The 22,887-nt window shown below is 61.1% G+C and overlaps 1 protein-coding gene across 1 annotated transcript; it reads left to right on the top strand.

The window, feature by feature from the left end:
• Positions 1 to 8,102: 8,102 nt before the first annotated feature.
• EMILIN1 (elastin microfibril interfacer 1) lies at positions 8,103 to 22,161 on the top strand. Its single transcript, XM_063123675.1, has 8 exons — positions 8,103 to 8,402; positions 13,058 to 13,183; positions 13,870 to 14,069; positions 16,169 to 18,220; positions 18,338 to 18,445; positions 19,336 to 19,353; positions 20,552 to 20,689; positions 21,199 to 22,161. Exons 1-8 carry the CDS (start codon positions 8,224 to 8,226, stop codon positions 21,531 to 21,533), a joined length of 3,156 nt encoding a protein of 1,051 aa, XP_062979745.1. The 5' UTR covers positions 8,103 to 8,223; the 3' UTR covers positions 21,534 to 22,161.
• The last annotated feature ends 726 nt before the right edge of the window (positions 22,162 to 22,887 follow it).

Here is a 22,887-nt window from a genome sequence, read left to right as displayed (position 1 = left end):
AAACATGTAGACAGGGGTGATCCGGTGGATATAGTTTACTTGGATTTCCAAAAGGCTTTTGATAAAGTCCCCCCACCAAAGACTCTTGAACAACCTTAGCAGTCGTGGAATAAGAGGAGAGGTCCTCGTGTGGATCAGTAACTGGTTAGAGAACAGAAAGCAGAGAATAGGAATAGACGGTCAATTCTCCCGATGGAGGGAAGTAAATAGTGGGGTCCCACAGGGATCGGCATTGGGACCAATGCTTTGCAACTTGTTCATAAATGACCTGGAATTAGGAGTGAGCAGGGAAGTGGCCAAGTTCGCCGACGACACCAAATTATTTAGGGTGGCTAAAACACAAAGGGATTGTGAAGAGCTCCAAAGGGATCTCTTCAAGCTGGGAGAAAAAGGCATCCAAATGGCAGATGCGGTTCAATGTCAGCAAGTGTAAGGTGATGCACGTTGGGGCAAAAAACCCGAATTTCAAGTATAACCTGATGGGATCTGAGCTGGCAGTGACCGAACAAGAAAGAGACCTTGGGATTGTGGAGGACAGATGGATGAAAATGTCCACCCAGTTTGCGGCCGCTGTAAAGAAGGCAAACTCCATGTTAGGCATTATAAGAAAAGGAATTGAGACTAAAACGGCCAGTATCATCCTGCCCTTATACAAATCGATGGTGCAACCACACTGAGAATACTGTGTGCATTTCTGATCACCACACCTAAAAAAGGATATTATAGAGCTAGAAAAAGTGCAGGAAAAGGCAACTAAAATGATTAAGGGGCTGGGATTGTTCAGCTTGGAAAAAAGGAGGCTAAGGGGAGACATGATAGAAGTGTGCAAAATGATACCTGGTGTGGAGAATGTGGATGGGGAGACGTTTTTCTCCCTCTCTCAAAATACTAGAACCCAACGGGGTCATCCCATGAAGCTGATTGGTGTGAGATTCAGGACAAAGAAAAGGAAGTACTTCTTCAAACAGCACATAGTTAAATTCTGGAATTCACTACTGTCAGTTGTGATGATGGCCACCCCAGGGCCGGTGCTACCATAGAGGCCACTCAGGCAGCCGCCTAGAGCACAAAAGTAGGGGGTGCCGAACGCCACACACAGAAAGAAGCCACTCTCCCACAGCGGCTCTGAGAAGGCGGCTTCCGGTCGCGCAGTTATGAAGCCACCCGCCCGCCCCAGCGTCCTGCCTTCACTTCGGCTGGGCACCCACCCAGCCGAAGCAAAGCCATGCCTGCCCCCCCACTCCAGCGTCCTGGGTTCGCTTTGGCTGGGTGGGCGCCAAAGCGAAGCCAGAACGCTGGGGTGGGGTGGGGCGGGCAAGAGGCTTCGGAACGGTGCACCCGGAAGTCACTCTCCCAGACCCTCCCACCCCAGCTTCGGAACGGTGCACCCGGAAGTCACTCTCCCAGACCCTCCCACCCCAGCGTGCTGGCTTTGCTTTGGCTGGACAGGCAAGATGGCGCCCCGCACCCAGGTATACTGGGGTGGGGGTGGGTGGGTGAAAGCAGTTCACCTGCCTAGGGTGCAAAATAGTCTGGCACCGGCCCTGGACCACCATTTGGATGGCTTTAAAAGGAGGTTGGATAAATTCCTGGAGCAGAAAGCTATCCATGGCTACTAGCCGTAATGGATGTGTGCACCTTCAATATCCCAGGCAGTAAGCCTGTGTGCACCAGTTGCTGAGGAACATGGGTTGGAGGGTGTTGTTGCACCATGTCCTGCTTTTTGGGTCCCTGGTCGACAGCTGTTTGGCCACTGGGTGAACAGAGTGCTGGACTAGATGGACCCCTGGTCTAATCCAGCATCAGGGCCCTTCTTCTGTTCTTACACCCACACCCACAGCAGCCGCTCTACAAGTGGAAGTCATTTATTTATTCATTTATTTATTTAAAGTATTTTGATCCTGGGCCCAGTGCTCTTCAACATTTTTATTAATGATTTGGACGAGGAGGTACAGGGAATGCTTATCAAATTTGCAGATGACACAAAATTGGGTGGGATAGCTAATACCCTGGAAGACAGAAACAGACTTCAAAGTGATCTTGATAGGCTGGAGTGCTGGGCTGAAAACAACAGAATGAAATTTAATAGGGATAAATGCCAAGTTCTACATCTAGGAAATAGAAACCAAAGGCACAGTTATAAGATGGGGGATACTTCGCTCAGCAATACTACAAATGAGAAGGATCTTGGAATTGTTGTAGATCGCAACAGTGCGATATGGCTGCAAGAAAGGCCAATGCTATTTTGGGCTGCATTAATAGAAGTATAGCTTTCAAATCATGTGAGGTACTGGTTTCTCTCTATTTGGCCCTGTTTAGGCCTCATCTAGAGTATTGCGTCCAGTTCTGGGCTCCACAATTCAAGAAGGACGCAGACAAGCTGGAGCGTGTTCAGAGGAGGGCAACCAGGATGATCAGGGGTCTGGAAACAAAGCCCTATGAAGAGAGACGGAAAGAACTGGGCATGTTTAGCCTGGAGAAGAGAAGATTGAGGGGAGACGTGATAGCACTCTTCAAATACTTGAAAGGTTGTCACACAGAGGAGGGCCAGGGTCTCTTCTCGATCCTCCCAGAGTGCAGGACACGGAATAACGGGCTCAAGTTAAAGGAAGCCAGATTCCAGCTGGACATCAGGAAAAACTTCCTGACTGTTAGAGCAGTGCGACGGTGGAATCAGTTACCTAGGGAGGTTGTGGGCTCTCCCACACTAGAGGCCTTCAAGAGGCAGCTGGACAACCCTCTGTCAGGGATGCTTTTGGGTGGATTCCTGCATTGAGCAGGGGGTTGGACTCGATGGCCTTGTGGGCCCCTTCCAACTCTGCTATTCTATGATTCTATGATCCCAACTTCAGCCGAACCAGAAAACAACTCCCCGACTGGCTTACGAAGAGGAAAAGGAAGTCCGTCCCTGGCCTTGTGATATAGTGATATAACCATTGGCATCACCCCATTCCATGTCTTGGGGTGGGGTTCTATCCATTTCCAGGCCCAAACAAGCCATCTAGAGGCAGCTAAAAATAGCAAGAGGGTCTGAGGAGTAGCCCAGCAGATCTACCTGGCAATGTCCCCTCTCCTAGACTCGGGGTGGGGGTGGAGGTGGGGCGGTGGGGCCGCCTGCTGCTTTTAGAAAAGAGGGGGGACAAACACACACACACCCCAGAGCCATCCCTCTGTGGTAACCTGAGCTGTTCTGAGCAGCTCTGAGGTTTCCTTGGCTGGAAATCCCTCCGTGCCTCAGACTCAGGAGGGAGGGGGCCCCCTTGGCTGTCAGGGGCTGCGGCGGCCCCGGCCTGGCCCCGGCCCCTCCCCTGGGAGCCCATCCAGGGCTTTCCGCAGGCCACGTCCAGGCTGGGGCTGGGCCTGCTGGATCCCAGGCGCCTGCAAGGCCTCCCTTCTCCCCGCCCGCGCAAGGCCAGGCTCTGACAGGGGGCGGCAGACAAAGCACAGGCCGCAGCATGGGAGCGGAGCCCAGGCATGCCGGGAGGGGGGAGGGGGAGGTCCAGTGGAGAGGTCCGGGGGGCCCAGCTGGCGGGGGCTTCTGCAGAGCCAGCTGGGAGCCGCGCGGGGCTGCTGGCTGGGAGGGCGCGGTGCTCCAGCCCGGTCCCACAGAAAACGCCCCACAGGCGCAGGGCTCCAGGCAGGCTCCTCTCTGCCCGTGGCACTGCTGCCATCTGAGAGGGCATCCCTGGGCCAGACCATCTGGGGGCCCAGTCTGCCCTCTTGCGAAGCCCCCCAAAGCCCCAGGGGGGCACGGTGTGGCCTGGGCGCCCCCTGCCCGCGGGCGCTCTCAGCCAGGTCACTCCGTGGTGCTGGGCCTGGCAGTAGAGAAACCATAGAATCGTAGAGTAGTAGCGTTGGAAGGGGCCTATAAGGCCATCAAGTCCAACCCCCTGCTCAATGGAGGGCAGGCAGGAGATGCCAGCGGCCGAACGAGACCCTTTCGAGGGAGGTCGCCAGCCAGGACCTCCCTGCGCTAGTTTGCAGTGCCCGCCACCCTTGCCCTGGGCCTGTTCAAAGAGTGCCTGGGATTGGGTCCCTCTGGCCTTTGTCTGCTCGAGTGGTGGTGGTGGGACGCCTGCCCCAGGGCCTGCCTTTCCGGTAGACCCACCATGTGCCAGGACCAGTGGAAGCGGCCCTCAGGCCAACGCATCGGTCAGGCTTCCCCAACCCCGGGCACCTCCACATATGCTGGAGGACTCCGAGTCCCATCCTCCCCAGGCAGCACGGGCAGCGGCTAGTAGGTGGGATGTTTTAAATGTTCCCTTCTCAGAAGGTGACCGCCCCACTCTTTGCCTCTGTCAGCAGGCGGAGTGTGTTCCCAGGGCTTCCTTAATCCTGCCCCCCCAAACCCTCTCCCGGCCCCCACCTCATTCTGTTAGAGGGGCGGGGTGGGGGCGGGGAGAGATGCTCTTGAGAGTGGGAGCCTGGGGCTTGGCAGGGGACAGGAGCGGCCCTCGACCCCTGGTGCGTGTTGCTGGCTGGTTTAAACAGGAGCATCTCTACGACTGTCTTCTTTTGAAGTTTTTAATGCTGGATATTTATTTATTTATTTATTTATTTATTTCACTTATATACCGCTCTCATAGCCAGGGCTCTCTGGGCGGTTTACAGATAGGTAGCAAAAGGCATCCTCCCCCTTCCCCCTCACCCCCATGCCTGGAGCCTCCTCCCCACCCAATACTTCACCCCTCTAACCCCCCCTTCCTCAGGCCCATGGCGGAATCTCTATTTGATGACCTCATTCTTCTCTGCTCAACGACGTCATCACTTCTACAAGTGATGCCAACTGTGACAGGGGCGATCAAGGATGCCCTGCCCCCCCCCGCCATAACATGAAGCCCTCTTCTTCCCCCCCCCCGTCTCTCCAGCAGAACAGGGGGAGGGGGGGGCGACGACAAGGCAGCATCAGCTGCATCTAGGGCTTGCCCTAACCGCGAGGCAGGCGGTGTGGGATAGTGCTGGAGGTGGGGCCGTGGGGGGCTATCACACAATGCGTTGTTTGTTCTGCAGAGCAGGGGCTGGAACGGGAAAGACCGACATCCCGCTCCCCCCTCCCCGGGTCTCCTCCTGGTTTTCGGGTGGGGAGTGATCGGAGGCAGGCAGGTCGACGAAGCCAGGCAGCCCGAGGGCGCTCCCGGCGCCTCCTCCTCCTTCTTCGGGACCTCCCACCCACTAAGTCACCCCCCCCGTTGCGCGCTCTCTCTCGCTCCCGCCCCCCCCCCCGCTAGAGCAGGCAAACAATGAACTCTTGGCCCGGACTGGGGTGGGGGGGCGGCTGCGTGCGGCATCCTGCGTTTCAGGCCTAATGCGAAGCGTGTGAGAGGAGGGTCTTACGAGGGACACGGGGAGGGGGTGCGTGCGAGGGAGGGGTGCGAGGGACGCCCCACGTCGCTCTACTCCTGGCTGCGGTGCAGGGCGAGGGTCTCGGGCGGAGGGGGTCTGCCCCGCGCCGCTCGGGCAACGAGGCTGCTGCTGGAAACTGGTCCTGGCCGCTAGTTACAACGCCAAATATTGGAACACTGCATCTAAGCGTGTCAAGAGCGCACGTCTCACTTCCTCCCCCTCCCCTGCTCATGTGAGATTAGCGGGGTGTGCTGCCTCCTCCTCGCCCAGCGCGCCTTGGGCCGTTCGGGGCCGCAGTGCGGAGCAGGCCACGCTCCAGTCCCCGCGCCCCTCGGCAGGGCAGCCGCGCCCGCGAGAGGCCTGGCCGCCGGGCGCGCAGGGGCGGACGGGGGCCCCGGGGCCCTGCGGGAGGCAAGCCGGGCTGCGCCCCTCGCTCAATCTGCGCGCGGGGCCAGGAGGGGTAGACGCCCTCGGAGGTCCGGGAGCTGAGGCGCCCGTCGCAAAGGGGAGGGGACTGGGCTCCCCTCCGCCGCAGCGGATCGGAGCAGGAGTCGGCCTCCCCCGCCCCCGGCCGCCTTCTCCCTGCAGGCCAAACATCTCGCCCCGTCAAGAGGGAAACTGTCCGCTGGCAATTCCCAGCTGGCGGAGCGGAGCGCGTGTGGCGCGACCCCCCCCCCCCCATCGCATCCCATCCCACCCTTCACAAACACACACGCGCGCGCGGAGTGTCAGAGGGCAGAGGAAGCGCGGGCGCTGGTGCTGCCCGGCCTTTGCGTGCTGTCCTCACACTGATGTCTTTTGCAGAGAGAGCGGCCTGCAAGCGCCAGGCCACGGGCCAGCATGAGGATGGGGGCTGGGGGTGGAGGAAAGACACACTGTCAGGGGCAGGGAAATGACCCCCCCCCCCGGGAGGGAGCGAATGCCCGCTCCGCCGGCGCCTGCCTGCGGGCTTCGGTGGAGTCCCTGCGCAACGGGGTGCTGCACCCGCCCTCGATGTGTGCCACTCCTTTACTTGAGCGGGGGGGGGGGGGGAGGCTGGGGGCGGGGTCTTGCTGCCGGCGGTCCCTCTGGGAAGGGGGCAGCTCTCGCTCCCGCCCCGCTGCCATTTTGGAAAACACAAGAGAGCTCCATTGACCCCCAACAAGGGGCGAGGGGGTGCTACAGAACGGACCCCCGCCCCCTATACGCACATCCATCTCCTTTTACAAGCACCAGCTCCGGAGACCTGCTGGGGAAGGCCGGGCTGCTGGCGGCTGGCTGGCAGCCGGGCTGGGCCCGTGGCCCGAGGGCCATCTGAGCAGCTTGCTTCTCTCCAGGATGGGGGGAGACCTGGCTGCCCACCGCCAGGCTTCCCAGCCCCCCCCCCCGATCATGGAGACGCTCCTGCAAGGCTGTCCCCCCCCCGTTTAGTTTTGGGGGTGGGGCCAAGGAGCAGGGCCAGGCCGGCTGCCCGGTGGGCGGGAGCCAAAGGCCTTCTGGGCCCCCGTTGCCAGCGCGGAGGCCCGGAACCTGCTTTCTGTCCCGGCACCAGCGAAGTGGGCCTCAGCAGGCGGCCTTTAGCACTGCGCAATCACAGCTAAAGGCGGGGCGGGGGCAGCATGGCTTTCTAGGGCTTGTGGGTCCGGGGGAGGGGGGCTCCCCGGATAGACTGAGGCGCACCATGCAACAAACCCTCCCCCCCTCTTTGGTTTCTTTGCAATGCGCGCCATCGCGCGGCCTCCCCCAAACGGCCCGGTTGCTTTGGGGTCCCTGGGGAAGTCGGCCGGGCAGGAAACCCAGCGTGGGACGGCTGAACCAAGCTGCCTTCGCGACTGGGGGTGGGGGGCGGCGGCAAGGCTGGCCTGGGATGAGCAGCGAGGGCCCGGCTCGGATGGCAGGAACCTCCAGGGACCCAGGCCCAAGGGAAGGGGGCGGGCGGCGGCAGCCACCCCACCCCCACCCCACCGGCTACCCTGTCTCCGACGTGCCCCGGACGCCCTCGCGCACCTCCCCCCTGGGACCGGCCAGACGGCCGCTGACTGGAAACTCCTGGCTCGTGACGTGGGAGGACTGGGGGGGGGCAGAAGCCGCGCCTCGGCCCCTTCCCGGCCCTGGGAAAGCACTGCCCTGCAGGGACACGGGGTGACAAGACCCGGGGCCCAGGCGGGGTGGGCGCGGGGTGGCCGCCGCCGCCGCCGCCGCCCCGTGGCAGGGACCCCGCTCAGTAGCAGGGCCGCGCCGCCTCCCGTGGGCCGCGCTGGCTCCGGGCCCAGCCCCGCTGGCTTTCCCACTCCTGCCCCCTCCCCGACGATTCCCGTCCTGGCTGTAACGAGAAGCAGATGTGAGCAGCGCAAGCCCGGCTGGGGGGGGGGGGGCGGTTGGAGAGGAAGGGGCGGCGAAGCAGGCGCGGGAGCTGCGAAAGAGCCCCTCGCGCGCTCTGGCTGGCTGGCTGGCTGGCTGGGGACGTGCGGCGGCCCAAGGCCTGCCCAGGGGCGAGGGCGCCAGCGGTGGGCAGGGAGCGGGGAAGCCCAGGATGGGGGCGGCCAGCCGGCGGGGGGAACGGGGCGCTGGGGCCCAGGGCTGTCAGGCAGGAAGTCGGGGGGAGCGAGCCAGCCCGCGCTGGGAAGTTTGCAAAGCTGTCAGTGTGTGAAGAGCGAGCGAGCGAGCGAGCGGGCCGCTGAGCAGAGCCCCGCGTCCGCCCGGCCGTCCTGCAGGCGAAGGCGGCTCGGGAGAGGGCCAGGAGGCAGGCAGGCAGGCAGGCAAGCAGGCAGGCGAGGCGGAGGAGGCCACGGGGCTCTTGCTCCAGGCCCCCTCGCTGGCCCGGCTCTCGGGGCCCGGCCGCACGAGCCATGCGCAGCTGACCAGCCCCCCTCCCCCAGGACAGACGGACGAGCACCGGGCATGGCCCCCCCCGTGGCCTTCGCGTGGCTCTGCCTCTGCTGGGGCCTGGTGGCCAGGCAGGCGGGGGGCATGAACTACCCCCCCAGGTACAGCCTGTACACCGCGGCCGCCCTGCCCTTCACGCAGCTCCAGGGCACCTCGCAGGCACCCAATGGCGCACGGGTGGCCAGCCGCCACAGGTAAGCGGGAGAGTGCGCCCCCCCCCCCGGTGAGCGGCCACAGGGCCAGCGCGGGCAGGCAGCGAGCCACGTGGGGCCTCCAGAAAGAAGGAGGAGGTGTGATTGGCGAGGGCGTCGGCCAGGATCTCAGGAGCCCCCGGAAGCCTCCGCAGGCATGGGCTGGGTGGAGCCCTTTCTCGGCCTGAGGCCGTGGGGACCCAGCCACGAGCCCACTGGGCTGCTGGGCTGGGTGGGCAGCTGCCCTTGTGCCTTGGGGGCCCAGTTGAAGAGGACTGGGGAGAGGAGGCCGCGAGGAAACGGAGGGCAGAGGACTTTGTCATCAGGGCAGCTCTCCCTTCTGGGCGGTTGCTAATCTGCATATGCTAATTAGCTGGAATGCATGCACTTTTGAAACCGCATTGCTGAACCCTGAAGTTGAGCTTGAAGAATGAAGGCGGTTTTAAACCTACCCCCGCCCAGCCACCATTCAATGGGTTTCATTCATGGTTGGGTTGTATTTTTGCTAAGTTTTCTGTCCCCTGAGCTCCTACAAAGGAGGATAGGCGATGTAACAACGTTTTAATTAGTTGATTAATTAATTTATGATGGGCCTTGTGGGGAAGGGGCTGGGATAGCTGTGGAGCAACGGGTCTCCGGGCCTGCCGGGGGGGGGCATCTCTGCTAGGAGAAGGTGGGAGTTGCCATGGCTGCCCGCCCCTTCCTCAACACCCCCCTTCTGAGTGGGGGTGGCTGACTGGTTGTTTGTGTGTGTCGGAGGCAGGGTGGGTGTGCCAGGAGCTGTTAGCGCCTGTGTGAACTGCGGTGTGTGTGTGTGTGTGTGTGTGTGTGTGTGTGTGTGTGTGTGTGTGTGTGTGTTTTACTCTGGGCCTCATGAGGCTGCAACAGATTTGTGACGTCTCAAGGACCCAAAATGGAGATGCTTCAGAGTCTGCATTTGCGGGGGAGGGGGGAAGAGGCTGGGCAGTGGGGAATGGGGTCCCTGGACTTTCAGCAAGGCCCTCTGGACTCCTCCTTGCTGGTGTGGGGGAGGCCGAGGGGAGCGGAAGCTGGGAGTTGGAAGGATGCCAGGCCTGGGGGAGCCAGACAGGCAGCTCAGCTGGAGGGGGGGCAGTGGGGGCACTTTGCAAGCCAGGTTTTGTGGCCAGATCAGCAGAGAGTGGGGGGTCGGCAGCAGCATTGCTGGGGATGGGGGGGGGGAGAAATGGGTTCAGCAGAAGGCAGGGGTGGTCCAGCCACAAAAGTTCGGCTTATCTGTGTAAGCTGTCTTCCTTCCCACCCACCCCTTCTTAGTATTCCGGGCGCTTCCCAGCATAACCTAGGAGGGGGGGCTCTTCCCAGACCAGGCTTTTCCTCGTAGGCTGGTTTGGGGGCTTCTGAATTACAAAATCCGTGTGTAGTTAGAAGAAACACTCACATGCCCCCCAAGCAGCTCACAACAAAGACGGTTGAGGCCATCCAACAATCGTTACGAAAACACACAGTCAGCGCACAAATGTAAACCTAAAATAGCTGCTAGACAGGGGAAAAAACCACGTTGTCTCAGATCTCTGAAACTTGTCCAAACCGATGAGTTTTAGGCATCTGCCGGGAACTCCCAACGGAGCGGGGCCCTGCCCCTTGATCTCCCTGCAGATCGCAGCAGAGAAGAGGGCGGAGCAGGCAGAGAGCTGGAGTGCCCAGGCTGGGCTGGGCTGATGAGGGCCTCAAACAGTCCCGTCCTCTGAGGAGAAGCCCCATCCTTTGGGATCCCTCTGTGGGGCAAAGAAGGCACTCTGTCCATGCTCAGGGCAGCATATGGAAACCATTCTGGAGCTGGGGTGGGGGGAGGCTGGCTAATGTGAAACGCCTGGGGGTTCCTCTATGCTGATGGCAAAGGTGACAAGAGCAACTCAGCAATGATTAACCAGCTGCAGGGCAGCCTGTTGCTTGCTCAGACCAGCCAGCGCCAAGAGCGGCTAGAGGCCTCTCCCTCCCTGGTGGTGTCCTCCTGGCCAGGTCACCCCTCCTTGATCAAAAGTCCCTGGGCCGCTGGGACCCAGCCAGGCAGAGATGAAAGGCAACCGGGACGCAGTTGTGCCAGCACCCAGCCGTGACCAACGGATGCTGCTACTGGGGCTGGGAGGGAGGGGGCCATGGAGCTCTGACCACCCTTTGCAGAGTGCACTGCCATCAGCCCCTCCAACATCCCCTCCAAGAGAAGGAAGTGGCGGAGGTGCGCGGGTGCCATTTCCTCTGCTGCTCAGGGAGACCCAAGCGCAGCTCCTGCTGCTCCCAGGCATTGGAGTGGCTGAGCGAGCCCTCAGCTGTCCTCACCTGAGCACCAGGCTTCGGTAGCAGCTCCAGACAGGCCTTTCAGTGCAGGTTGCTTTGGGCCCCACCTGGCACAGGGCCCTCGCTGCAGAATTTGCCATCTGATGACTCTGTACGGCCTCCAGAATTTCCCACGGTCCAAGCACCCTTTTCGTCCTGCAGCAGCTCCTTCACTAAGCAAGCCAGAAGTTTGTAGTAGAATAATCATAATCATAATAGGAGGAGGACAAATGAGATGAGCAAATCATAGAATCATAGAATACTATTGGAAGGGACCTACAAGGCCGTCGAGTCCAACCCCCTGCTCAATGCAGGAATCCACCCTAAAGCATCCCTGACAGAGGGTTGTCCAGCTGCCTCTTGAAGGCCTCTAGTGTGGGAGAGCCCACAACCTCCCTAGGAAACTAGAAGTAACAGTTAGGCTGCATAGTAGTAACAGTTCTACTATGGCCGACGCGTCTGTGGACAAGAGTCCAATGTAGTGTGTGGTGGGCCACAAATGCTCCTGCCACAACCAATGGCTCCACCCCCAGACTCTGCTGTTCTTTCTGCCAGAGACTAACTAGCCCCTCTCTCCCCCCCCCCACTGCCATCAAAAGCGTGACATCTCTCATAAGAACGGTGCTGGATCTCGTCCCTCTAGTCCAGCAGTCTGTTCACACAGTGGCCACTTTCACACAGGAAATGCACAAGCAGGACAGGGGGCGACGGCAGCCTCCCACCCAACTGTCACAGCATCTCCCTCGCCACCAAGGTTTCAGAAACATCACAAGACTTTCCGGATCCAGGCCGACTTGACCAGAGAGGCAAACATGGGAAGAGGGTTCACACCATAAGCAACAAGCACTCCTCAGCTCTTTAAAGAAATTATCGGGCCCTTCACACAACACAACCACCCACCATGAGCTATTCACACCACGGGAGGCCACGAGGCAGGTGCAGCTGCCATATGACTATGCAACCCCGGCTTGTGTCATTTCTGTTTTAGGATCCCACAAGGGTTGTTTAACCTTCGCATAACACACGCTCGCCAGGTTCATATAACACAACCCCGATTGTGGGTTGCGTGTGGCTCACCATAGGTCATAGAATCATAGAATAGCAGAGTTGGAAGGGGCCTACAAGGCCATCGAGTCCAACCCCCTGCTCAACGCAGGAATCTACCTGAAAGCATCCCTGACAGAGGGTTGTCCAGCTGCCTCTTGAAGGCCTCTAGTGTGGGAGAGCCCACAACCTCCCTAGGTCACTGGTTCCATTGTCGTACTGCTCTAACAGTCAGGAAGTTTTTCCTGATGTCCAGCTGGAATCTGGCTTCCTTTAACTTGAGTCCCTTATAACCATCATCTGAACCTGGCCATTGTCTGTCTCCAGCCTACCGACAGGCTTGGAATTAAGATCCGCTGGATCCCACAGATCTAAGCTGTGTCCGTGTCTCAGCCTTGTTACTGAGCAGCAGAGGGCAGCAATTTTAAGTGGGTTGAGGGCTCCTTTTCAGGACGTGGCCCTACTGAGGAAGCTGCCTTGTCATATGGCGAGAAAGGGGGAGGACACGGGGGGGGTGGCATGCGGCCCCACAGCGAGAAGGTCCTGAGGCCAGCTGCTCCCTAGGCTCCAAATGTGATACAAACACAGTCTGAGGATGGGTGAAGTGTTGGTGATCCATTTCTATCCCACCTTTCACCCAAGGCAGGATCCATCCTCCTCCCCATTTTATCCTCGCAACAGCCACCATGTGAAGCAGGTTAGGCTGAGAGTCTGTGAGTGGCCCCAAAGGCACCCAGTGAGCTTCCATGGCCACGTGAGGACCACAACCCGGGTCTCCCCAGTCCAACACTTGCACCAGTGTTTTGTGGCTGCAGCTGCCTCTGGCTGCCCTCCCTTGAACCCTGGCCTGAGCAGCTGCAATTTCATTTCTAGGAAAAGGCGCTGGCTTTCAAGCCTGCCTCAAGGCCTCGTCCTCTAACCTGGAAGTTCAATCCCTGCATCCCAAAAGAATGGGGCAATTTCCCTCTGGTCACTTGGGGCAGGTGGGGATTGCACTCTGCACCTGCTTATTTATTTATTTATTGCATTTATATACTGCCCCATAGCCGAAGCTCTCTGGGCAGCCGCTTCACTTGGGGGTGAAGCTATGGCTTCCCTCTGAGCATTTTGTTCCCCGGGCTGCATCCTTAGTCTAGCCTTGTGGCACCTCTGGACGCGGGACGGTCTGGATGCAGGAAGGACCCTGGCTCAAGTCCTACTGGGTGCAAGAGAGGCTGGGCAGGCAAAGGGGTTCAGCAGTGGCCAGCCCCTCCCCCCAGCACTCCTTCTCACCCCGCCCCCCTGCAACTGCTTCCTTGCAGGAACTGGTGCGCCTACGTGGTAACGCGCAGCGTGAGCTGTGTGGTGGAGGATGGCGTCAGCACCTACGTGAAGCCGGACTACCAGCCATGTGTCTGGGGGCAACTCCAGTGCCCCCATGTCATCACGTGAGTGTGGGGCAGACAAGCAAGAGGGGTGGTGGTGGCTGATGTTGTCCCGTAACATCTCAATAGGCCCTGCAGGGCAAGTGGAATGGGGGCTGGGATTGAGGGCCCTGGGGCGGGGCGGGGCGGGGGGGGGGGAGAGCCAGGGACAGCGGCAGCTGCATGCCCTGCTGTGGGCATCTCTGGCTGGGTGGAGCACAGGGTCACGGCCTCCATGGGCAGATGGGGGGAGAGGCCGGATGCCTGTGGCTGCCGCCTGGCGCGTGCCCAGCCCATCAGGGAAACGCACCGGCCCTGGCGCCAACAAGAGCTGCCAGCGTGGGATGGGCCAGGCGCACGGGAAGGGATCGGCTGCCCCCTGGTGGGGAAGCCCACAACTGCAAGGGGACGCAGCAACTGGCCTGTGAGGAGGGTGGTGGTAGGGCAACACCTGGCCAAGCTGTCTTGGTGCTCCAGGCTGCTTCCCCAGAGCTCCCGCTGTGGTGGGCCCAGGCTGGGGGCGGGGGAGAAGGGGGAGAGATGGATGCTGAGAGGGATGGACCCCTGCCTCACCTTCAAGGCCCAGAGGGAAACGCAGCCCAAGGAGTGCCGGCTGGCCCAGACGCAGCCCACCGCCCACCGCCCACCGCCCACGCCTTCCTCCATGCACAAGTCCCAGCTGCGGCTCCTTCTGTCTTTCCCACTGGCAGGTACCGGAGTTTTGTGCGCCCGCGCTACAAGGTGGCCCACAAGACAGTGTCGGACATGGAGTGGCGCTGCTGCCCTGGCTTCTCAGGTGACGACTGTGCTGAAGGGGGCGTGGCGCTGACCACCACCCGGCCACGACCTCAGCCGGCCCGCCCCAACCTGTCCGGCTTTAGCAACACGCTCAGCGGCCTTGGCGGAGAAGGTACCTGCACGGCGGCGAAGGGAGAGATGCTGCCCCCAGCCATGACCACGCCACACAGGGAAACCAGAGGAGCCCTGAAGCTGCATCAGACTCAAGGCAGCTCCCCCGCCCTGCGCTCTGTTCCCACACTAGCCAGCCAGATGCCCCAATGGGAAATCCAGAAGGCGGGCAGGAGCGGAACATGTTCCCCAGCAACTGGCATCTCTGCAGCCCCCCTGGGTTACCCCATGCCCCTTGGGCTCTGGCCCCTCCCTCCCTCCCGCTCTGCTCCCCTTCCCTCCTGCCACAAGGCCAGCCCAGCGGAGAAGCCCTATGCATGGCCCAGCAGTGGTGTGTGTGGAGAGGGGGGGCTCAGGGCTGCAGCTGGCACTCTGGTGTCTTGGTGTTTAAGCCTTTGGCAGCTGCTCTGTGTCCAGCACACCAGTTGTTCCAGTACCCCCTTCCCAGATTCCCTGTCCACTGTGTCCTTAATAGCATAGGAAGTGCCCTGATGCTGAATCAGACCAAGGGTCCATCTAGTCCAGAACTCTAGTCCATCCATCCATCAGCCAGGGACCAACAAGGCAGGACATGGTGCAACAGCACCCTCCCACCCATGTTCCCCAGCAACTGGTGCACACATCCTTACTGCCTCGAATACTGGAGGTAGCATACAACCATCAGGGCTAGTAGCCACGGATAGCCTTCGCCTCCAGGAATTGATCCAACCCCCTTTTAAAGCCATCCAAGTTGGTGGCTATCACCACATCTTGTGGTAGCCAGTGCCCTAGTTCAACTCTGTGCTGTATGAAGAAGTCCTTCCTTTTATTTGTCCTGAATCTCCCACCCATCAGCTTCATGGGATGACTCCGTTGGGTTCTAGTATTTTGAGAGAGGGAGAAAATGTCTCCCTGTCCACATTCTCCACACCAGGCATGATTTTGTCCACCTCTATCATGTCTCCCCTTAGCCTCCTTTTTCCCCAAGCTAAACAATCCCAGTTGATGTAACCTTCCCTCACAGGGAAGATGCTCCAGCCCCTTCATCATTTCAGTTGCCCTTTTCTGCACTTTTTCCGGCTCTATAATATCCTTTTTTAGGTGTGGTGACCAGAACTGTACACAGTATTCTAAGCATGGTGACACCATAGATTTGTATGTGTAAAGCTGCGTGAAGTGGTGGGCTGTGTGGCTTGGGGGAAGCCCTGAATCTTTATTTATTTATTGCTTTATTTATTTATTGCATTAGAGGAAGAGGGGAATTTAGTGCTGGGGGGGGGGACTTCTCTCATGGCTGCACTTGCCAGAATCCCCTCTTCTGCAGGCAACAGAAGCCCTGCTGCCCCCTTTGCCACTGCCCATCTTTGACGAGGAGCGCACGAGGGCCAGTTCTTGGGAGAGCCAAGCTCCTCAGTGCAGCTGTGAATGCTGACTTTGGGGAGGAAAGTGAGGTGTCCACAGAGAGGACAGAGATCCACAGGGATTTGCCAGGCAGAGACAACGCACCTCTGAGGACCAGATGGTGGTGGCAAGCCCCAGGGGATGGCCACTGGCCAAACCCAACGGCACCATTCTCTGGCCCCAATCCCTGTTACTTGATCTGTGGTGAGAAGAAGCCCTGGCACGCCTCACTGTGCCCTTGGAGAGCAGCGAAGCCCTCCCTGTAGGCAACAAGCAAGTGCAGCCGAGGCAAGTTTGTAACTTTTGTAAACCGCCCAGAGAGCTTCGGCTATGGGGCAGTATATAAATTTAATAAATAAATAAATAAATAAATAAGGGAGACCAGCGCACCTCCAGGCTCTGCTGCCCAGGTGAAGATCCTGTCAGTCTAATCTAGGCATTTCCTACCTGAGCAGCTTCAAAGCCGAGTTGTCAGACCTCTGCGTGCAGCTGTCCAGCAGCTCAGGTTGAGCACAATCATAGAATCGTAGAGTTGGAAGGGGCCTACGAGGCCATCGAGTCCAACCCCCTGCTCAACGCAGGAATCCACCCTACAGCATCCCTGACAGGCGGCTGCCCAGCTGCCAATTGAAGGCCTCTAGGGTGGGTGGGACCTTGGATCCCTGGCCAAGGCCCGGAGAAAGCGTGCCGACGCGTGCCCCCTCTTTCCCGTCTCGGCAGGGTCGAGGGACGCGGAGAAGGTGCAGCAGCTGGAAGAGCAGGTGCAGAGCCTGAGCAAGCAGCTGCACGAGCTGCAGTCCTCCACGCGCGCCAGCCACGCCAAGCTCACCGAGGACGTGCGCCGCGCCGTCGAGGCCTCCCTGAACGGCAAGCAGCCCGCGGACGCCGCCGCCAACCCGGAGATGAAGGAGACCCTCAGCGAGATCCAGCGCCACCTGGAGCGCCTCGACAACCGCATCTCCAGCCAGGAGAACGGCGGCGGGCAGGGCGCGGGCGGCGGCGGCGTCGCGGGGGGCGACGTCCGCGGCGAGGTGCTGCGCGAGGTGGAGCGGCGCTTGCAGGGCTCGTGCGCCTCCTGCTTGGCCGGGGTGGACGGGCTGCGGCAGCAGCAGGCCGAGGAGCGCGACCGCCTGCGGGCCCTCGAGAAGCTGGTGGCCACGGCGGGCCAGCGGACCCGCGACGCCGTGGACGCCCTGCAGCAGCACGTGAGCCGCCTGGCCGCCGAGCAGCCGGGCCGGGACTGCTGCCCGCAGCTGGAGAGCCGCGTGGCCGCGCTGGAGCGCCGCCTGGACGCCGTGGCGGGCGCCGTGGCGCAGCTGCACGAGCATCCGCCCTGGGGCGGCCGGGAGGCGCCCTCGCTGCCGCCGCCCTCCTCCTCCTCGCCCCTGGACCGGCGCATGGCGGAGATGGAGAGCCGCGTGAACACCACGCAGCGCAGCCTGGAGGAGCACCTGGCGGACCTGCAGGTCATGCTGGACGGCGCCGACGGGCGGCTGCGCCGGGCCGAGGGGCAGCTCGACTTCGCCTTCTCCCGCCTCAACGACTTCCAGAGCCAGGTGCACCGCGCGCTGGCCAACCTGTCGCGGGACGTGGGCGGCCTCAAGGACAGCAGCCTGCAGCAGCAGGGCGCGCTGGAGCGGGTGCGCGGGGCCGTGCACGCCTGCACGCAGGTCTGCAGCCCGCCCGGCGGCGGCGGCGGCGGCGGCAACCAGCACTCGCGGATCAGCGCCATCCTGAGCGACCTGGAGCGGCGCGTGCTCGACAACGAGGGCCAGCTGCGCCTGCTGGGCTCCAGCCTCCACCAGCTCGACGTGTCCGGGAAGCTGCGTGGCCTGCACGGCCTGGTGGGCGCCCACGGCGAAGCCCTGAGCAAGCTGGCCGGGGACGTGGGCGAGCTGGAGAACCGGCTGGCGGGCCTCTCGGCCAGCGCGGGGCCGCCGGAGCTGCAGGCCAACCGCACCCGCCAGCGCCTGGAGAGGCTGGAGCACGCCCTCGACGGCCTGGCGCGGCAGCCGCCCTGCCGGCAGGCCTGCGCCGACCTGCGGGCGGAGGTCGCGGGGCTGCGGGAGCAGGTGGAGGCCTGCGCCGCCGGCTGCGCGCCAGGAGGCAGCAGGAGGCTGCCGGGGCTGGCCGGGGCCGAGGCCGAGGGGGAGGCGGGCAAGCAGCCCCTGGACGGCTTCAGCGTGATCGGGGGCAGCTCCAGCGTGCACCTGCAGTCGCTGCAGGGCGAGCTCTCCGAGGTGATCCTGGGCTTCAGCTCGCTCAACGAGACGCTGGCCGGCCTGCAGGCCCGCGTGGAGAAGCACCAGACGGACCTGCGCCAGCTGGGCGTCACCAAGGACCGCATCATCTCCGAGATCAACAGCGTGCAGCGGGAGGTGGCGGAGCACGTGAACCACAGCGAGGAGCGCTTCCAGGGCCTGGGCCGCGACATCCAGCACTTCGGCGGCGCGCTGCGCGTCGAGGCCGCCGACTGCCGGCGGGCCTCCGGGGGCCTGGGCGAGCGCCTGGCCAAGCTGGAGGGCGCCTGCGAGCGGCTCGACCGCGTGGCCGGCAGCCTGCGCAAGATCAAGGAGGGGCTGGACAAGCACGTCTCGGCCCTCTGGGGCTGCCTGCGCGACGTGAACGGCACGCTGCGCGACCACGGCGCCCTGCTGGACAAGATCCAGGGCAGCCAGCTCGGCACGCTGCACGGCCGCCTCAACACCCTCAACGGCTCGCTGCGCGGCCTGCAGGACCAGCTGCAGCGCCTCGGGCTGCAGGACTTCACAGGTACCGGGCCCGGCGGGTGGAGGGGGGAGGGGGGAGGGGAGGCCTCCCGCCCCGCCCCACCCCACCCCACCCCCGCACTCCCTGGCTGGAACGTCTCCTTTTCCTCCTGCCTTTCAGGGCCTCCAGGACTCCCAGGCCGAGCAGGCCCAATGGGGCGGCCGGGGCTCCCAGGCCCCGTGGGGCCCCCTGGCAAGGACGGAAGGACGGGTTCTGTGGGTCCCCCAGGTGAGGAGCTGCACGGGCCGCGTTTGCCTGGCGTTATAGTCCGTGGCCCGGGCCTGCCACGCCTCGCGCGCCCAGGAGGGGCCGTGGAGGCAGAAGCGCTTTCCTGCCCAGGACCAGCACCACTGCCCAGATGTGGGGGGGAGGGGGCGAAGGCAAGCCAGGGCCCCGGAATACGAACCGCTCCTTGCACATTTCGCTTAGCGTGCTTCCTGCCAGTGACACAGCCCTGGCGGCGGGGGGAGAAGGGTACCAGAGCTGGGAACCTCCCAAATGACCCATGGTTTGGGAAAGTGGTGTGAGACCATGTGGGCCCTGAAGGAAGGCAGAATTGGGGGCTCTGGCCGCTCAGAACGATTTTGCCCCAACACCCACCCACCCATCCCATTCTCCTTCTGCCTTCCCAAATAATTACCCACCACACTCTTGCTTCCACTGCCACCCCCGGGCAGAGGATAATCAGCTGCAGCAAGCCGGACTCTTGGGTCCACAGTGTCCTCTCCTCAAAGAAGAGGGGAAGGTCCTGGGGGAAGGGTCCCTGTTTGCTGCTCTGCCTAGGAATTTAGATGGCAGCGAGGCTGTGGCTTTCACAATGCGGAGGGCCGGGGGGGGGGGCTGGGCTGAGCTGAGGGTGAGGGGGGGGAGGAGGGACCTCTGTTCAGGTGAGGCTGCATCCCCATCCCCAGGAGCTGGCTCATCTCTGCAGGTGTGTGCAGAATGGTTGGGTTCCCAATGGGCTGTTTCCAGACTTTGCCCGTCATAGCAATTCCAGCCCCTTCTTCCCTGGAGGCTCATGGGTCAGGGAGACCCATCCCCCATGTGAGGCAGAACAGTTTCCCCAGCAGCCCTTCGGAGACGCCCCGGTGCTCATCAGCCTCCCTTTTCTCTTGCAGGTCTCCCTGGAGAGCAAGGTAATGGCCTGGAGCGGGTGGGGTCGGGTGGGGAGCAGGTGTCACTCCTGTCCTCTGCATGGGAAAGCTGCCATGGGAGGAAGGTTTGAGGCTGGGAATGTGAGGAGCTGCCCTGCGTGGATCAGGGCCATGTCCCCATCTATCTCTGTGTTGTCTGTACGGAGGACTGGCAGTGGCTGCACCTCAAGGCCCCGGCAGAATCCCGGCAGGTGTGGCAGTCCCTCCGCAGCCCCCTGGGCTGGGACCCAGGACCGGAGTACCCTGTGCCGGGAGATTTGCCCCTTTGCAGTGGCTTTCCTCTCTTCTCTGTATCATCATCATCATCTGTATTCCGCCCCATATCATAGAATCATAGAATCATAGAATAGCAGAGTTGGAAGGGGCCTACAAGGCCATCGAGTCCAACCCCCTGCTCAATGCAGGAATCCACCCTAAAGCATCCCCGACAGATGCTTGTCCAGCTGCCTCTTGAATGTGTCTCTAGTGTGGGAGAGCCCACAACCTCCCCAGGTAACTGATTCCATTGTCATACTGCTCTAACAGCCAGGAAGTTTTTCCTGATGTCCAGCTGGAATCTGGCTTCCTTTAACTCGAGCTGCCTGTCTGACGCTGCCTGGGCAGTTTTTACAGATATTGGAGCAGAGATGAGAAATACTTGCAGGCAAAGTATGGATTGTGGGTGTTGGGGGAGGGTGTCCTGGTAGTCAGCCCCAAACCTCCAGTGTTCTGGCTGCTACATTTCAAATCAATGGATAATCAGATTAAATTGTTTGATCAGATCCACCTAAAGAAGTTATTGGGTAGATTAGAAATGTAATAATAAATCAATTAAATAATGAATTGCCTTTAAGCATATGTGCAACTTCAAGGTAGGTGTTTCTCAGTGAAAGTGAGAGGGGAGTGGTGTTCCCTTGTAGTTCCAGACTAGCAATGGTATCAAAGCACTTTGTTTTTGCATCAACCTGCCAGAGAATCAAACCAAATGAGGGGGGCGGGAGCTCAGGACTCAGCCCACCAATGATCACTTTTCTCCCTGATTAAAATGGATTAGTCAGCCAATGAAAGGTGCATTTCTCTCTCTCTCTCTCTCTCTTTCCCTGAGTGTGGTGTGCAGAACTGGGGCTGGAGGGGGCCATGAGAAAAGGTGGGAGGAAGTGGCAGAAAGGGCCTCCGTTAACCTGCCTCCCTCCTCCTGCAGGGTTGCCAGGTCCAGCTGGAACGATGCCCAAAGTCTCCTTTGCAGCAGCGCTGACAGCAGTGTGGCACGTGGAGACGGGCACCATCGCCTTCGACCGGGTGCTGGTGAATGACGGCAATTGCTATGACCCAGACTCAGGTCAGTGGTGAGCAGGGGTGGGCGTGGTTGTGGGGGATAGGCTGAGGGGAGGGCAGAGCTCGGGGGGGGGCATCCTCATAAGAACACCAGAAGAGCCCTGCCACTGGATCAGGCCACGGGTCCACCCAGTCCAGCATCTGCTTCCCACGGTGGTCCAGTGGCCGGCCATATACCTCTGGAAGGGCTGCAAGCAGGACTCTATGGCTGACTGCGATTCAGAGGCCGCCTCCAACCCTGCGACGAGCCATCTCTGACAGGAGCCGGGGTGGCCATCTCCGCCTGCAGGAATGACTCCCACCTGTGACCCCTGTTCTGGCCAGCGACCGTCCACTCCGAGCTCATAAGTGCCAATGTGAAGTTAGGACCCCCATCCCAGATATTCACCCCTTTACGCTTACATGGAGCTCTGGACCCTGGATTGGGGGGCTGGGCGGTGAGTCGGGGCCAGAGGGAAACCTGACCCCTGCCTTGGGGATTCTCCTGCCCTACGGTGCCTCTTCTCTCCCCAGGGATCTTCACGGCGCCTGTCTCTGGCCGCTACCTGGTCAGCGCCATCCTGACCGGGCACAGGGGTGAGAAGATTGAGGCCGTGCTGTCCCGCTCCAACCAGGCCATCGCCCGCAGTGACTCCGCCGGGTACCAGCCCGAAGGCCTGGAGAACACGCCTGTGGCTGAGCGCCAGCCCAGCGCCGGGGCCCTGGCTGTCTTCACCCTTGTTGTGCCCATGGATGCTGAGGAGACCCTCTGTGTGGACCTGGTGTCTGGCCGGCTGGCCCATTCTCCGGACGAGCCCCTGACAGTCTTCAGCGCAGCCCTGCTCTATGAGCAGGGGTTTGGGGTCTAGGTGGGGGTCGCTGGGCCGGGATTGGAGGCAGGTGGAAGCCAGCCCCCAGCCCAGCCTGGTCAGGGAGGACCAAGGGACCCACCTTTCAGCCCAGCCCAGCCCCCGCCCTCCCCTTCTGAGCTGCTGCTGCTGCTGCCGCTGCTGCCGCCACTACACATCTGGTGCTTCTGCCACCCCAGCGTTTAGGCTGACAGCTGAGCTCAGGAGGGCATGAGTGGGGAGGGGTCCGTGCCGCGCCGGATGCTCCCACCCTGCTCGGTGCTCTTGCTGGCAACACCTGCCCCTTTCTGCCAGCCTCAACGCTCTGCCTCCCGGGCCCTGGGGTAAAAGGGGTTGGGGGAGGGGGTGCAGCTGTCCAGATCAATGGAATGCATCAGCTAGGAGCCATTCCAGACCTGAAGGGAAGGGGAGAGAGTATTTTTGTTTGTTATTTATCTGTGTCTGTCCTACCCCAGAGAAAGTACTTTTTCTTCCCTCCCCCCCTCCCCCCGTCACCACCACCATCCGCCACCTCACTGCACCACAATGACCCGTCTTTGTGCCTTGCTCACGCTTTGTCACACTGGGGCTGCCTCATCTAGCCTTGCCCACTGCAGAGCTGCTGACCAGCCATGACAGGCCTGCCCCAGAAGTGCCAGACCCCTGGATTCCCACCCCATGGAACCATCACCTCCAGGTCTGGGAGGAGGGGGAGGAGGAGAAGGAGGAGGAGGAGGGGGAGGAGGAGGAGGAGGAGGAGGAGGAAGCCTTTGCAGCACTTTTAGCAGAGATGGAAGCAGGAAGAACGAAGGGGTGGGGGGTGGGGTGGAGGCAGAGAGGAAGGTGCCCCTGAGGGCACGTCTCCCATGCAGTTCACCCCTCATGTATATGCTGTATAATGGTCAAACTCAGCTATAGGTATAATGATAAACACACCTTTTTCTAAAAAAAAAACCCCAAAAAACCCACACATCCCAAAACATCTGTGCTTTTGCTTCTGTGCGTGTGTCCTTTCTTTGCATCTCAGGTGGAAACACCCTCCTTCCGTGGCCGTCGTCGCCATACCCTCTTGTTCCATCAGTGCTTTACAGAATGATATAAGCAAAAATCACTTTCCGGTCCCATGGAACTTGCAGCCTTTGTTTGAACAGAAGCCAGGACAAGAGGGGGAGGAGGAGGAGGGGCACGGATGCAGTTCAGTGCACCTGTGGCTTCATGTTTGCTTGAGGACAAGGACTCCCTGCAGAGGACCGCACCAAAGGCTTCCCAGAGGAGCTGGTTCTTTGAAGAGGAGGCGGCAGCATCGGATCACGGCCGAGAGCTCTCGGCTCCTGTCGCTTCCCTTGCTGAGGCAGCGGTGCAGGCGCTGAGCGCC

This window comes from Elgaria multicarinata, chromosome 4, assembly GCF_023053635.1.
Source record: "Elgaria multicarinata webbii isolate HBS135686 ecotype San Diego chromosome 4, rElgMul1.1.pri, whole genome shotgun sequence".
Classification (NCBI taxonomy): domain Eukaryota; kingdom Metazoa; phylum Chordata; class Lepidosauria; order Squamata; family Anguidae; genus Elgaria; species Elgaria multicarinata.
The sequence above is the reverse complement of the archived record's forward strand: the minus strand, read 5'-3'. Positions and strand labels throughout refer to the sequence as shown.